Source organism: Suricata suricatta, chromosome 10 (genome assembly GCF_006229205.1).
Source record: "Suricata suricatta isolate VVHF042 chromosome 10, meerkat_22Aug2017_6uvM2_HiC, whole genome shotgun sequence".
Taxonomy (NCBI): domain Eukaryota; kingdom Metazoa; phylum Chordata; class Mammalia; order Carnivora; family Herpestidae; genus Suricata; species Suricata suricatta.
The window spans coordinates 43,933,217-43,949,624 of record NC_043709.1 but is presented as its reverse complement, the minus strand read 5'-3'; the positions used below and the strand labels follow the sequence as shown (position 1 = coordinate 43,949,624).

General features: G+C 36.3%; 1 protein-coding gene across 1 annotated transcript in view; it reads left to right on the top strand.

Annotated features, from left to right (window-relative positions):
- RAB21 (RAB21, member RAS oncogene family) overlaps window positions 1–12,904 on the top strand; it is a gene marked incomplete at its 5' end in the record, with an annotated part of 34,099 nt that extends 21,195 nt beyond the window's left edge. The window contains 3 exons of the mRNA XM_029955452.1: window positions 1,730–1,784; window positions 2,249–2,337; window positions 8,675–12,904. Of these exons, the coding sequence (XP_029811312.1) occupies window positions 1,730–1,784; window positions 2,249–2,337; window positions 8,675–8,817 (287 nt within the window). The remainder of the gene's footprint in view (window positions 1–1,729; window positions 1,785–2,248; window positions 2,338–8,674) is intronic.
- Between the last annotated feature and the right edge of the window lie 3,504 nt (window positions 12,905–16,408).

Sequence of the window (16,408 nt, the reverse complement as noted above, 5' to 3'; positions counted from 1 at the left end):
AGCCAAAGTCAGATGTTCAACTGACTGAGCCACCCAGGCACCCCTGGATGTCTTGCTTTTAAAAGAACTATACGCACTTAGAAAGTTTGAGTTTTGGAAAGTCACCAAAACACAGTTTTTTTCTCACTTAATCTGTGCTATCAATCCCTTATGAATACTGATTGTTCAAAGAAATAATAGTAAACAAAAATTTTTGGTTTAAAAAATAATTAGGTTATTAAGATAGCTATTTTAATAATAACCAGATTTATTAAAGTTAGGTAAGTTTAAAATGTTATTAGATAATATTAGGTCACAGCAGTATCTGAATAATTTTCCCTAAATATTCATTTGAGGCAGTACTCAAGTTATCTACTTTCTGTATCATTTTTTAAAAAACAGATGTTGATTATACTGGTGAAATTTGAAAACAGAGGCATTAAATATTGAGAAAAACAACTCCTAGGGTTTTAGGTAGTTGCAACAAAAGTCTCCTTGATCAGAGACTCGTGGCAGAATCTTGTGCCTCTGTTGGAACCACAGACCACTAGGTGGTGCTTTTTGCATTCTTCATAGCATAAAACATCTTGTTTTTCTTCTGGTGACTGTTGGCTATATTGGCTGTAATATTTTGCAAATTTAAAATTGTATTGACAAGTATAATGTGGAAAATCAGGATTAATGTGCTTTTCTTGCTAAGGTAAACAGATCCCCAAAGAAGGAACAGTTCATTACGGAATTTGTTGGTAATCACTGAGCTTTAGCATAATCTCTTTCCTTCTCAGGTTGGGCCGTGGTGTCAAATAGTGACTTGCAGCTGCCCATAATTGGGTGCTCAGATTATTTGAGGTCCTCCATGTACAGAACCTCTGGGCTTGTACTTCTCACTTGTAAGCATTGCGTCTTCCATTGGGTGCTTCATCTGAAATCATCTTCTAGATTCTCTAATGTCCCAAGAAAAGATGACCTTATTTACAAAGCCTTTCTTTTTTCCTAAGCCAAAACAGAAGAAATGAAAATAGGTTTGTGAAATATTCTTTCTTTAGTATTATGTCTGTCCAGCCAACTCATCTCAACCTCTACCCTGTATTTAAATAAGGAATCTGCATTTTGCAGTTTCTTCACTTTTATTCTGGTTGCTTTTTTTAGCATAATCTCAGTTTTGTCCCATTGTTTAAGAAGAGTTAAACTTATTTTCATTAATCTTAAATTCGCATGATGTGCATATATTAAGCTCTTTCATGTTGTTAAACAGTTTCCTTTCCTGTGGTGATGAAATGCTTAAAGAGCCAAAATACTAAATACCCTTAGGTATTAGCCTAATAACTTTCATGAATAGTAAGATAGTCTTGCTTAATTATTGACTGATTCTATATTGATTGGGGACCATTTACACTTGGCTAACAGTCAGGTTTATCCCTAGGTTTCCAAGTGAAGGTTGTCTCTATTAGATCTTAAATCAAAGAATAGTACCCATCTCTTTGGAAAAGTCATTTTCTCTGACAGAGACTTCAACTTCAGGAGGGATTTGCATTGAGCCATTTGAAGGAGGTTGAAGCATTTACCTTGACAGTCGTGATCTACCTTTGTATCATAGGGTTTAACTTTATAGTTTCAGGACATGTAGAAATTTGATGGGGACTTGTGTTATTTTTCCAAGTAATTAAAATGGCAATTGTGTATTTAGAATTGGCTTAGTTCTGTTATAAAAATGAATCAGTATTAAGAATTGACATCTTTTTCAAACTAGGTAATAAAATAGACTTGGAAAAGGAGAGACATGTTTCCATTCAAGAAGCAGAATCGTAAGTGGTCTCCCTTTCCCCCTCCCTCCTGTCACTCCCTGGTGGAAGTCCTTCTCTTTACACAGTGTGCTTTACCATTTATGTACTACTGAAACCTCTTAATCTAAAATTAGCTGTTGGAATCAGTGAAGCATAGTTATGTTGGTAATTTCTGGACCTTTGACATTTAAAGATACTCCATTCTCACTTCTCTTTTTGATCTCAGTAAAAAATACAAAGAATGCTGCAAAAGAAAGCTATCATAATCAAATAGTGAATCACAAACTTGTATTTGGGTTCCAAATTAACTTGAAAATTTTAAGTGTTGTTATTCTCATGTTCTTAATTAAAATTTGGTTCAGTGTATCTTAATTTCACTAAATATGGGTTAATTAGTAATAAGTCACTAAAATTACAATGTAAAACATGACAAAAACAAAAAAACTTTGCATCAATCACTGATGTTACTGTCTTTTTTTTTTAAGGTATGCAGAATCTGTGGGAGCAAAACATTATCATACTTCAGCCAAACAGAACAAAGGAATTGAGGAACTCTTTCTTGACCTTTGTAAAAGTAGGTGTATTCAGACGTTGTATTAAAACATACATATTTTAAAAATATTGGTAATATTTTTAAGTGATGTTTTATAGTCTCAATTAATGACTACACTGATGATTTGTCATATCTACCAGTACTATTATTTACTTAATATTTTTTTCTTAAACTCATTTTTTTAGCTTAAATACATACCTTGGCCCTATTTCAAGCAGTAGTTAATGGATATGAAATTAGTGGATATGGTATGTGCTAAATACACTTTAAAATAAAAACACAACTCTCAAGAATAAAAATAGAGAGTATACAGATTAAAACAGATTCAAGAGAGGTAACAACCTGTTGCAGTGGATGGACTTTATTTGGATCCTGTTTGACAAAGTAGTGAAAAGGGACATTTGTCAAACAATAGGGACTCTATAAGCACTCCCTGGATACTTGATGATATTAAGAAATTATTAAGGGGTGCCTGGCTAGCTCAGCTGGTAGAGCATGTGCCTCTTTATCTGAAGGGTGTGAGTTGAAGCTCCACTTTGAGTATGGGTGCCTGGGTGGCTCAGTGGTTTAAGCATCTGAACCCTTGGTTTCAGCTCAGTTCATGATCTCACAGTTCATGAGTTCAAACCTCACCTCAGGTTTGTGCTTATGCAGAGCCTGCTTGGGACTCTCTCTCTCTCCCCCTCTCTTTCTTTGCCCCTTCTTCATGCTCTCTCAAAATAATTATTAAAAAAAAGAAAAATTAAAAGAAAGAAATTATTGAGGTTCTGCCTTAAGATAGTAACTTCAGAAGATCTTGAACTTATCTTCTCTCATGGACACACTCAATCTAAAGCTACATATAAAACAATTTCCTCTTTAAAAAACATAAAGTCTTGCTGAATGACAACTGTACATTGGACAAAGAATACAAAAATCATACTGAAGAAGGTAGAAGAGGCGGATACACAGTATTGTCATAAACCACAGTGATGACTCACAAGCAGAAGGGAACCTAAAACCCGTAGTTTCTGCCTGAGGAGTGAAGAGTTTGAACCCCACGGTGGGCATCTCACCTTTTAAGACATTAATGAGAGATGAGTCCCCCAAATATCTAACTCTGAAAATCCACCTGTCTCACATTCTAAGACCTATAATACTGAAGCAGTCTGAAAAACTTCTTTTTTGAGAGAGAAGAGAGAGCTCAAGTGAGCGAGAGGCAGAGAGAGAAAGAGAGAGATTGATAGAGAATCCCATGAGGGTCAGAGAAAGAGAAGCAGGGCTCAAACTTACCCAGTGCAGGGCTTGAGCTCACCCTATGCGGGCCTCGAACTCAACGAAAAGTGAGATCGTGACCTTAGCCAAAGTCACCTGCTTAACTGACTGAGCCACTCAGGTGCCCTGAAAAACTGCTCTTAGAAAGCTGTGTGCTTGGACTCACCTGCCCCAGGGCCAAGGTCAGAGGCAGCTGATCACACTAACTTAAAGTGAGGGAGGCTTAGGGTACTTGGGTGGCTCAGTCAGTTAAGCATCCAAGTCTTGATTTTGGCTTAGGTCATGATCCCAGTGTCACGGGATCAAGCCCTGTGTCAGGCTCCGCACTGAGTTTGGAGTTTGCATGAGATTTTCTCTCTCTCTCTGGCCCCTTCTCTGCTTATGCTCTATCTCAAATGAAAAAAAAAATATTTTAAAGTGAGGGAGACTCACCTGCTTAAAAGTGTTAGCCTGCAGGGTAGGAATCTAATTTAACACACAACCTGTGAGCCTGTTGCTAGAATATTCTCCTGGGACTGAGACTGGCGGGTGTCATCTTCATGCTTTTCCTTTGCTGTGCTCCAGAATACCACTATCTCCCAGAGGGGAGCTTTTACACACATCTGGTGCACCAAGTTTTGCACCTGCCACCTAGGAAACACCTCTTGATCGCCTGGCCTGAAGGCCATGGGAGCTTGTATTCCTGGTCCTGATGAACTATAATAATTGGTGTTAATCAGAAAGGAGCTCATACCCCTGTCTGACTCCCCAATTTTTGTAACTGCTGCCAGGAGACACATCTACCTTACCTGGCTCTAGTGGCCAGTGGGGCTTATGTTCATGGGTCCCATTGGGCTGTAATCAACAGAGAAAGAGCTCTTAAACACCCACCACCCACAGGGCACAGCAGCAAGCAACAGACCCACAAGCACAATTTTTCCATGAAGGAGGCCCCCCCTTTTTTTTTAATGTTTTTTATTTATTTTTGAGAGACAGAGAGAGAGAGACAATGCAAGCAGGGAAGGGTCAGAGAGAGAGGAAGACACAGAATCTGAAGCAGGCTCCAGGCTCTGAGCTAGCTGTCAGCACAGAGCCCAACGCGGGGCTCAAACCCACGAACCATGAGATCACGACCTGAGCCAAAGCTGGATGCTTAACCGACTGAGCCACCCAGGGTCCCCAAGGAGGCCCATTTGCTAATGGTCATGAGTATGGCCTGAAGGGCAGATTTCTCTCATATATAGTCAATTAGCTTATGACAAAGGAGCCATAGGTGGGAAAGGACTGTCTCTTCAGTAAATGGTGTTGGGAAAACTGTACAGCCCCATACAAAGGAATGATCCTGGACCACTATTTTGCACCCTAGACAAAAATTAACTTAAATGGATTGAAGACTTAAATGTAAGACCTGAAACTCCTAGAAGAAAACATAGGCAGTAAGCTCCTTGACATAGGTCTTAGCAATGATTTTTTAAAATCTGACAGCAAGAGCAAATCCAACAAGAGCAAAAATAAACAGTAAAGTGTGTCAAACTAAAAAGCTTCTGTCCAGCAAAGAAAAACATCTACAAAATGAAAAGGCAACCTACCAAATGAGAGAAAGTGTTTACAAATCATATATCTCATAAGGGGTTAATGTCCAAAAATGTATAAAGAACTCTTGCAACTCAATAGATTAAAAAGATAACCTTACAGACAATCCAATTAAAAAATTGGTCAAAGATCTGAGTAAACATTTTTCCAAAGGAGACATAGAGATGGCCAATAGGTACATGAAGACCTGTTCTATGTCATTAATTATCAGGGAAATACAAACCAAAGCTATCATGAGATGAGATAATACTTCATACCTATTAGAATGGCTGTTATCAAAAAGGCAAGAAACAAGTGTTAGCGAGGATGTGAATAAAAGAGAACCATTGTGCACTATTGATGGAATGTAAATGTGTCCAGCTGCAATGGAAAACAGTATGGGTTTCTTCAAAAAATTAAAAATAGAATCATGATATGATTCATCAGTTCTACTTTTGGATAGTTAGTGGAAGAAAATAGAAACAGTAATATGTGAAGATAAGCCTTATTCATTGCAGCATTATTTACAATAGTCAAGATACGGAAACAACCTAAGTTTCCATCAATGGGTGATGAATCAAGAAAATGTCCTGTGTATATATACAGTGGAATGTTATTCAGTCATAAAAAAGAATGAAATCTTGTCATTTTTCACAACATGGATGGACCTTGAGGGCATTATCCTAAGTAAAATAAGTCAGAGAAGGATAAATAGCATGATCTCTCTTATGTGTGGAATCTAACAATAAATAAATAAGTGAAACTAATCTCATAGTTACAGAGAACAGAGAGGCAGGGGTTTGGGGGTGGGAGAAATGGGTGAAGTGTTTTGTCTGTTTTTAGTTTAAATAAATTGAATTATTTAATTTAAAAATTATTATAAAAATGTTAAGGTGTGATTGTTGTACTGTGGTTATACTTTTTTAAAAAGTTCTTTTAGGGGCGCCTGGGTGGCTCAGTCAGTTAAGCGGCCCACTTCAGCTCAGGTCATGATCTCCCGGTTCGTGGGCTCAAGCCCCACGTCAGGTTCTGTGCTGACAGCTCAGCCTAGAGCCGGTTTCAGATTCTGTGTCTCCCTCTCTCTCTGCCCCTCCCCAAATCATGCTCTGTCTCCCTCTGTCTCAAAAATAAGTAAACTATAAAAAAATTTTTTTAAGTTCTTTTAAAAAAAGAGTTCTTATTTTTTATTTATATATTCCTTATTTATATGTTCCTTAATTTATAGACTTCACACTCTTTTGAGAATTTGATGAAACTATGGTTTTTGTGTCTAGAAAAATGTACAGATACACAAACTTTGGAGTAAATTTCAGTTTTATGAAAAACTGAAGGTCATTCATTCATAATTCTTGTAGAGCTTTAATTCTCTTAAGTGAGGTCTCCTGACCAGCAGCATCAGTATCACTTGAGAATTTGTTGGAATGTAGATTCTTATGCCCTCCTAAACCAACCGAGTCAAAATCTCTGGAGATGGTACCTAAAATATATGTTTTAACAATTCTTTCATATGATTGTGATTCACACTGAAATTTGAGAATTTATTTCTATTCTCGATGCTTGTGTATACTAATCAATCACTTGGGGATCTTGTTGTTTTTTTTTAATTTTTTTTTAATGTTTTATTTTTTTTTTTTATACAGAGAGAGACAGAGCATGAGAGGAGGAGGGGCAGAGAGAGAAGGAGACACAGAACCAGAAGCAGGCTCCAGGCTCTGAGCTAGCTGTCAGCACAGAGCCTGACGCGGGGCTCGAACCCACAAACATGAGATCTGACCTGAGCCGAAGTCAGAGGCTTAGCCAACTGAGCCACCCAGGCGCCCTATTGGGGATCTTGTTAAAATACATATTTGATAGAGTCGGTCTGGTATGGGCCTGAGCTTTTCATTTCTAACAGGCACCCATATGGCAATGATGCTGGTCCTCAGACCATACTTTGAGTGCCAAGGTTCTAGCTCTAAAGCTTAGAAATGTTCATATATCTTTATAGAAAAAAAGTGAGTATTTCTTGTATGCTTGTTTAAAAACTATAGAACATACAGAAATACAATATATTTTTACATTTTTGTAAAACAAAAAATAGAGATTTTGAAAGCTTGAAGAAAAATACGTAGAAATTAGAATTTGTAATGTTTTCTAATTTCATCTCATTGGATTTTCCTATACAACTAAATTTGGGAATCATTGTTCAAGAGCAGTCTCTAGTCCCAAGTTTAAGAATCATTGTTCTGGGGTACCTGGGTGGCTCAGTTAGTTAAGGGTCCAACTTAAGCTTAAGTCATGATCTCCCAGTTCGTGAGTTAAAGTCCCATGTCGGGCTCTGTGCTGACAGCTTAGAGGCTGGAGCCTGCTTCGGATTCTGTGTCTTTCTCTCTCTGCCCTTCCCCATGTGTGCTTGTGCATGCTTGCTCTCTCTCTCTCAAAAATAAATAAACATTTAAAAAAAAAGAATCATTGTTCTAAGAACTCCCTCTTTTCTTTCTTCATATTTTCAGCTATGTATTCTGTGAATATTTACTTCTAATCTGTGCCTTATATTTTCATTTTTTAACTGTGTCTTCAGAGTAGTTCTAAATTTTAATAAGGTCTTATATGTCAGTTTTTCTTTATGATTTGTATCATTTGTGTCTTATATGAGAAATCTTTGCCTGACTCAGAGTCACAAAGATTTTTTTTTTCCTACAGAGATTTCTTCCTATGTTTTCTTCTAGATATTTCTGGATGACTCTGCATGCCTTATGTTTTACATTTAGGTTCATAATTCATTCTTTAATTTTTGAATATGGTCAAAGGTATAGATAGATCCAGGTTTATTTTTTACATGTAAATGTTCAGTTCTAATACTGTTTCTTGAAAAGATTATTCTTTCTTCATTGAATAGTCTTGGCACATACATCAAAAATCAAGTGATCATATATGTAGGGGTCTGTTTTCAGACTCTGTTCCATTGATCTTTAGAGCTCAGTACTTGTTGAAGGGTAAATCTTATTCCCTAAATATCTGTTGCATTGGAATGATATGAACTACTTTTTTTTTAATTAATTTTTTTTTTAGTTTTTTTTTCTCTTTGAGATAGGGCATGAATGAGGGAGGGCAGAGAGAGAGAGAGAGGGAGAGGGAGAGAGAATCCCAAGCAGGCTCTGCACTGTCAGCACAGAGCCTGATGCAGAGTTCGAACTCGTGAACCATGAGATTATAACCTGATCTGAAGTGGGTATTTAACTGACGGAGCCACCCAGGCACCCCAGAATAATATGAACTTCTTCGACATATTGCTAAGTATAGTTAAAAAATCTTAAGGGTATACCTTGTATATAGGCATTTGTTCAAAATAAAAACTTTTTCGCTCTAATTGGTATTACTGGGGCCATTATGCATGTGGACAAATGCATAAACTTGCAGGAAAAGCTATTCAGTGAGCTGACAAAATGTTCGTTATATTTAGTTTCCTTGTTGGTTGGAAGTCAGAAATGGCCGTCATGGTGGTATACTAAAATTATAGAAAGAGAAAATCCATAGATTGTGGTCCTAAATTTCTGTTTTCTCCCTCTCTCAGGGATGATAGAAACAGCACAAGTGGATGAGAGAGCAAAAGGCAATGGCTCCAGTCAACCAGGAGCTGCAAGGCGAGGTGTTCAGATCATCGATGATGAACCTCAAGCCCAGAGTGGTGGCGGAGGGTGCTGTTCTTCTGGATAACTGTTCACACTTAAGAGATTAAACAAACTGTGGATCATTGCCCTCAACATGAAGACTGCCATATTCCAAGTCACATTATTTTACCAATGGAATTATAGAATTAACAGTATTTTAAATTACATTTATAACACTGCAGAGACCTTAAGTGCTAAACTTAGTGAAGTTTGTGACCAGAGAATTGGCATTTTTCTACAAATGTTAACAAAGCAATTACCAATGGCCTTTTTACATATTTTTTCTTTAATAAGGAATAATATGCATGTAGAAAAGACCTACTTAAAGGCTTCATTTATATTCTTTTAAATCAAATCTTTATTTAATAACTTATATATGTTGTTGGAATGGTATACATTTTTGCAGCCCTTTGTATTTTGTGGTAGTTTGGATTGTATCACTTCTAAACAGCAAACTGGTTTGGTTTTGTTTTCTTTTTTTTTTTTAATTAGCAGATACCTGAAGTACTATTTTTGCAGGGTTTGCACAGGCCCCTTAACTGTCTACTACTTTGATATAATCTATATACAACCTGTATGCTGAGCTGGTAAAATACATTGTAAAATTACATATTAAATATTTTATCTGCTTTTACAAGCGCAAGGTGCAAAAATATATACAGTAGTCTCCTTGATGACTGTAAAGTGAATTAACATTTGGTGATAATGCCTAAGCTTTTTGACTCTGACATAAAGACCATAGCTCCCCTTCACTTCTGTCTTAACTTGAAAGTGGCGTGTTTCAATTTTCACATATACTTTACTTGAATTATTGCTGTTGTCATATTTTTGCCTCTGTAAGTCTTTCTGAAGATTGAACAACAGCAGTTGCCTTTTGGTTTGTTGGGGTTTGGGGTTTGTTTTTTTTGTTTTTATTGGGGGGATTTTTTTTTTTTTGGATAACAGAGATGAATTCTGCTGATTTTGCTTTAGAGTGGTTACCTTAGAAGTATTTGAGTGGAGCATGCTGAGTTTCACTTCTGCAATGGCTTTCGTTTTCTCTTAGGCTTTGTATGAGATGGCTTCACTGGTGTGAGAAGAGAGAGAGAAGTCTCGGAGAGTTGCCACTCACCAAGACTCATTCATACAGTTATGCTCCTGGGGCAGCACTGTTAAGTCCTTTTTGAGCAAATTGTGTTTGCTCATTGCTTGCCAGAAATGAACCCAGAAAAGTTTGTTCCATTTTATAAGAGCTGTCCTGAATTTCTGTGAAGGGAAACATTTCATGTAATGCGGTTATGGCAAACACTGGAAAGATTTATTATAAAGTTATATTCTTGTATACTTTGTAAATTAGTCTCATTAGGTTTTTTTTTTCCCCCTGAGCATAGGACTGTACTTAAATTTGTTAATTTTAATAGAATCAGACAGTGCTCACAGAAGGATCACAAATTGTGGAAATTAATGTACATTGTTCTTGTTCTAATATATATTTTTTTCCATTTCTGTCATGCTTGGAAAACTAGTAAATGTTATATCTAAGATAAAATGGAATGGTCCCTGGATTTACTTCTTACAAGAAGCAGTAGTATGCAGTAAACTTGTTAGCATGAGCGATTAAGAGGATGTAAAGAGGTTATAGTTGCTAAAGAAGTACTTTTTTAAGTTCACTATTTTTAAGTTCATAGGTTAAGCTTTCCCAAATGGGTTTAAAGTTGAATGGATTGACACCTTTATGTTATGCTGTTAGAATTTTAACTTAGTATTAAGGGTTCTGTGAGCCCTCACTTTACCTTCTTTAGTTACTCTCCTTGCCAAACTCAACAGACTGCTCTTTCTATTGTGTGTTTGGGGAGGATGGGAAGAGTCAAAGATACAAGCTAAAATTGTTTTGTTTTGTTTTGTTTTTTTACTCAGATGATTGTATAGTCTCTCAGTTTCCTATGAAGTTTGTGTTTATGCAGGGCATCACTGGAGACCCGGGGAACGATGAGTACACATACAGGGAAACTGGTCGTTGCCCTCCTGGTTCTTCCACTGGTGATAAAGAAAGCCTTGCCATTTCTACTGTTCTACATGTAGATGGGAATGACCTTCGCAGTGAACTGGTTTTTAAACTAATTAGAGAGGAAATTGAGCTTTATTCCAAAAAGTAAAATCATAAAGCCCGATAATTAGAGAATTGTACTCTCGATTTTTGACCGTGTATTAATGATATTAAGTCCAGATAGGAACCTCCCGCTCCAAAGTAGCCAGATAGTTATTGGGTACAACCGTTCTCCATACTTTTTTCCCTTTACTCCCCCTTAGGTTCTGTGTATCACTCTTGACCGCAAGCCCTTCATTCTTTTCTTCACCTTGGAATTTAAGCTAATTCAGTAGCAACAATAAATAATATGGAATACCGGTCCTTGCTCTAAAATCCAAGAGGTGTTTAGGTAGGATGAAAGAGGACCAGCCAATTGCAGTATGTGCATAAAGGAGAGATGAAGAGATGAGAAACTAAGGCTGAGGAAATTTCTGATACATCTTTTTCTTTATTTCTTTAACATATATTTTGTGTTCCTGTCCTTATAAATTGTGCTATTAGGAAGAAGACATGAGTTATTGTATTGTGTATTAAAAGTAGTAGGTAGGTAGAATCAATATATTTTTCAACTAGTAAGTGTATACACTTAGTACATATATTTAAAAAGTGGTAAAAGATAGTCATTAAAAATACCTGAATATTATGTTAAAAGTATACAATCATTGTTTCTGTAATGATGATGGGTATTCTGCATCTTGTTTTGTTTTGTAATTATAGAGGAAGATCGTTGTTTTTAAAAATGTATATTGCAACAATTTTGGGGTAAACAGCAATCTCAAAAAAAGCATCACGTTACTGTATGAAATATGAGTGTTCGAATTTGTTTTGTTCTGGGGAATCAACTGAAAATACCCTAAAGCTACGGCTGGTATAGCTAAATTGAAATCCTTTTTAAAAAAATATTAGCCATATATTATTAATGATTACTTTTAATTTGGCATTAGAGTAAGAAAGAAGAATGATATAGGTTTTTACTAAGAAAAGATAAAATTTGGGATATATGACAGGAGGTTAGTGAGGAGTAGACCAGAAGTCAGGTAGATATGAAACTCTACAACTTGAAATTTTTATAATTGTTTTGAAATACATTATCATTTCTAAATAAGGCAAGTTATGCATTGTACCAAATATTTAGAACATAAACAATGAATTGGCATACTATTTAATATAATTTGCAATTTTTTGTATTGTAAATGCTACCAGGAATCCAGATCATTGATGTTATCTCTAAATAATAGAATTTACCCTTATAATTGCCACTTATATTCTCTCCAGAAGTGGCTTGATCTGTGCCTTTAACTTTTGAAATTTATCTTTCCATTTGCCATATAGTTCTCTTTATAGAGAACTGGCAGAGTGGGAATACGTATTTTGTGACTATTAAAGCTGTTGAGATCTTCTAGAAAAAGGTGTAGATTGTTGGAACCAGCAGGAGCCTTACAATAATGTCTAAAGTACAAAGACTAAGAAATTTATTATTTTCTAAATTTCAAAATGTATTACCTAGTTTTTAGTAACTGAAAGCTGGGATTCATTGAATATATGCATTCACTTGATTTCATAATAGACATTGATTCTAGTATGTTGCTATTCAGTCAACACAAACAATAATGTATTTGGACCAAAATTAATGTTACATATATGTCTGACTTTGATGTCTATTCCCTTTTCAAAGAAAACAACTTAATTAGAATTCTGAGAAAATTTTCCTAAGTGCAAGTATTATAGTATTAATCATATGTAATGAAAAAATTTAGAAATACTTTTTAACAATTTCCAATTTCAAGCAACAGCGGTTCTCTTCTAAACAAATGTCACTTTAATTTGATAGACTTTTAGCATTGTGTGTGCTCCCTATGATTTATATATCCTCTCTTTTCTGAGAAGCTGAGTGTGCTTTTAAATGTTAGCCTTTCTACCACAACTTTTTCTCTTCAGTAGACAAATGTACATGTCAAGTTGATGTTACATGTCACCCCCAGTAAGAATCTTCTCTCTAAGCATCTTGTCCTCTTCAGAGGCCTGCACAGATTTCCAAGTGCATCACATTAAAGCCAAAAGATGAGCCTGTCTACCTTTATTCCCAGTGTATCAGTTCTCACCTTGATTTTGATACTTTGGACAACTGTATCCTCTTCATTATCAAATACTCAAGAAAAAGCTAGTATGACTTCCTTAAGTTCGAGCTTTTGTAAGAGCAATGAGAGAAAGTGAGGGACAGCAGGGATAAAGTACAGTAATGCTGAAATAAAGACAACAGTGGTATTTGCTAAACTTGATCTCTGGTAGCAAGCTCTTCTAAGGAAACCATCGTACTACTTCCTAGAAATGTGAAAGTTCTTCATTTTTTAAAATTACTTGAGAATATATTCTAGGAAAAGGGAAGAAAAAGGTATAAATATTGTGAAAGTGCACCTCAGGCACCCCCCTCCCAAATGGAAAATATTGCTCTGTAGTATATACTCTCTTCAATTTCCTTTTTTGCTGCGCATTTATATACATATATATTTACCTATAGAAATACATAGTTATGTGGGTTCTAAATTTTTATATAAATGCTCTCTTACTATGCATATGCTTTGCAACGTCCTTTTTTCTCTTACCAACATGTTTAGGAATTGTTATGTCAATATATATATGCATACTTTCATTTTATTTTCTCCCACATCACTTTGGGATGTTTGCCTTTCAAAATAACTTCTGACTCTCTGTGAAACCTTCCCAAAAGGAATCTGGTCAGGTGGATTTCACTAGGATCCTGGAATGTAGGTATAAGCCAGTGCTTAGACAGAATCAGCATCTTCCTTAAGCTTGTGAATCAGGATATTAGAAAGGCATCTGCTGGCACACCTGGGTGGCTCAGTCAATTAAGTGTCTGACTTTGGCTCAGGTCATGATCTCAGTTTGTGGGCTTGAGTCTCGGGTCGGGCTCTGTGCTGACGGCTCAGAGCCTGGAGCCTGCTTTGGGTTCTCTGTTTCCCTCTCTCTCTGCCCTTCACCTGCTCCTGCTCTGTCTTTCAAAAATAAGTAAACATTGGTGGGGCGGAAGGCATCTGCTTATGATTCATTTGAAGTACGTTACTTTGGTTTACTGTTGACAATATATATACAGTTTAAGAATTTAGCAGATTCTTTATTCAGAATAGGTTTTTTTTGAGGGAAGAAGGAAAAAGGGATGGTATAGCCAACAGGAAAACAGTACAGGGTAAGATAAAACAAGTCTTTGTACAACTCTGAGTAGTTACATAACACAAGACTTCATGGTATCAAAAATTAAAACTTAACGTTTGGTCTGTCTTTAATGAAAACAAGAACAGTCCCTTTTCAGATTTCCCTTCCCCCAACATCCCACATCCCCATTCCTTTTTTTTTTTCTTCTTCTTCCTCTTTTTTTTTTTTTTTTTTTTTTTTGAGGGAGTGCACACTGTGAGAACAGAGCCCAACACGGGGCACCATCTCACGAATCTAGAGATCATGACCTGAGCTGAAATCAGAGTCCAGAGCTTAACCAACTGAGTCACCCAGGTGCCCCTCTCCAAACTTCTTAAGAAAGAGGTAACAATTGTTAACAGTGTGTGTATGTATCTCTCATATATAAATGTATTTACTTATTTGGCCTTTATGAATTTTCAGTTCTCTGAAATCAACCTCTATATCAAATTCCCATCTCAATCAGCTGACCAATTTACTAAGAACAAACCAGAATCATACTGCTTTAGAGAACGTTAAATCAGTGGTGACAGTTTTGAACTAGAAGTTAACTAGATTCTTAATATGTTTTATGTTAATCATAATTAAGCTTAAAGAATAACTAGCATACTGGGGAGTCAAGTCACTGGTTTCTGTATTTGTGAAAATAGGATTGGGAAAGAGGAGTGTGCTAATACCTGTGTAAGTCTGAGCTGGGCTTGTACTCTTAGCATATTACCTTACGTGAGCATTGCAATTGTCCCCCACCATTACTTTATAGGTATTTCTGTCATTGTTAAGCTCTAGTTTACCATGTGAGTGCCTTGACACAAAGTTAAGTGTGTGTGCCCCAGAACAAAAATTTATTCGTATTTGACTTCTAATGAAAATAATTCAGAGGGGAAGTTAAGCACAAGTTTATGTGATTGTTTCTGCATGGTCTTATAATTTTATTTTTAAAAAATTAAAACACATCCTGCTCATCTTGACTATTCAATCAGTTTCACTCATTCATTGAGTACCTGCACTGTGCCCAGTACACACACAGCAGAGGCACCAGCTTCCTTTAGAGTAGGAGCTTAGAGGTGGGGAACAGATGACCTTGCCTATTGTCATCCAGGAGGTAAGTAGTTGATCTGTAGGTATCTACAGGTCAGCTGAGCACACGTGTACACATTCTGTGTTTGATCAGATATGTACGTGTCAAACTTTGGGGTGAGGTAATTAGAGTGACTAACTGAAGCTGATCGTGAATTTGAGGTAAAGCTGGACAGAATTATTTTGAGTCTTGTGACTAATACATTTTCAAGCCAAATTAAAATAGAATAACTTATTTTCTAGCTTCAAGGGGACAATTAAGTGATCCTTAAGCCCAAATTGCTTTTCCAAATTTTGTTGTAGCAGTGAGGAAACAAATGCTTTTTTGCTTATTTAGAAAGCTGCTTTCTATTAAACCTAGGGGAAAAGTGAATTTAAAAAAGCAATTATATTGTTTTCTTTGCTTTTGACAGACAGTATCTTGTTGCCAGATAATAACTTAGGACACAGTTCATTCCTAAGTCATAGTTGGCCCATTTGGAGAGTGTATTACAGTATAATTTGGGTATTTCTTTTTTTTTTTTTTAAGTAGGCTCTATGTGGGGCTTGAATTCATAACCCCAAGATCAAGAGTCAACATGCTCTACCAACTGAGCCAGCCACAAGCGCTTAAGTTGTGCATTTCTTTTTGTTGTTTGCTTGCTTGCTTGCTTGCTTTTAGAGGAGGAGGAGGAGGAGCAGAGAGAGAGAGAGAGAGAATCTGAAGTAGGCTCCATGCTGTCAACGCAGAGCCTGATGCAGGGCTTGAACCCACAAACCGTGAGATCAAAATTCAAGAGTCTGACACTCAACAGACTGAGCCGCCCTGGCACCCCAGGTTGTATATTTCTAAATGCACTTTTCAGATGGGGAGTATGGGTCCACTTTTTCCTACCTGAAATTAAAGATGTAGGCCAGAAAGATAGCTTAACAAATACCTGGACTTTATGATAAGCTTTCCAATGCCTTTTAAGGATATCTTTAATATTATAGTATATTAATAAAGTTAAATTATCACTTCAATTCACAGCTCTTTTTGGGAGAAAATAGAGTGAAATCATCATTTTAAAATAACTATTTCATGAACCAGCTAGCAAGAAGTAACATACTCATCTGTATTAATTCATCTGCATTAATTCACAGAAGATGAATGATTTGAATGATCTAGTGATGGTTCTTCAAAATATAAAAGTCCTGTGAAGGAAAAATGATATAAAAGGATATGACGATACTTGGAGGACTTTTTACTGTTTCCTGGGTGACAAAATTATTCATCTTGTCCAAAAGCTATAAAGTACAAGCT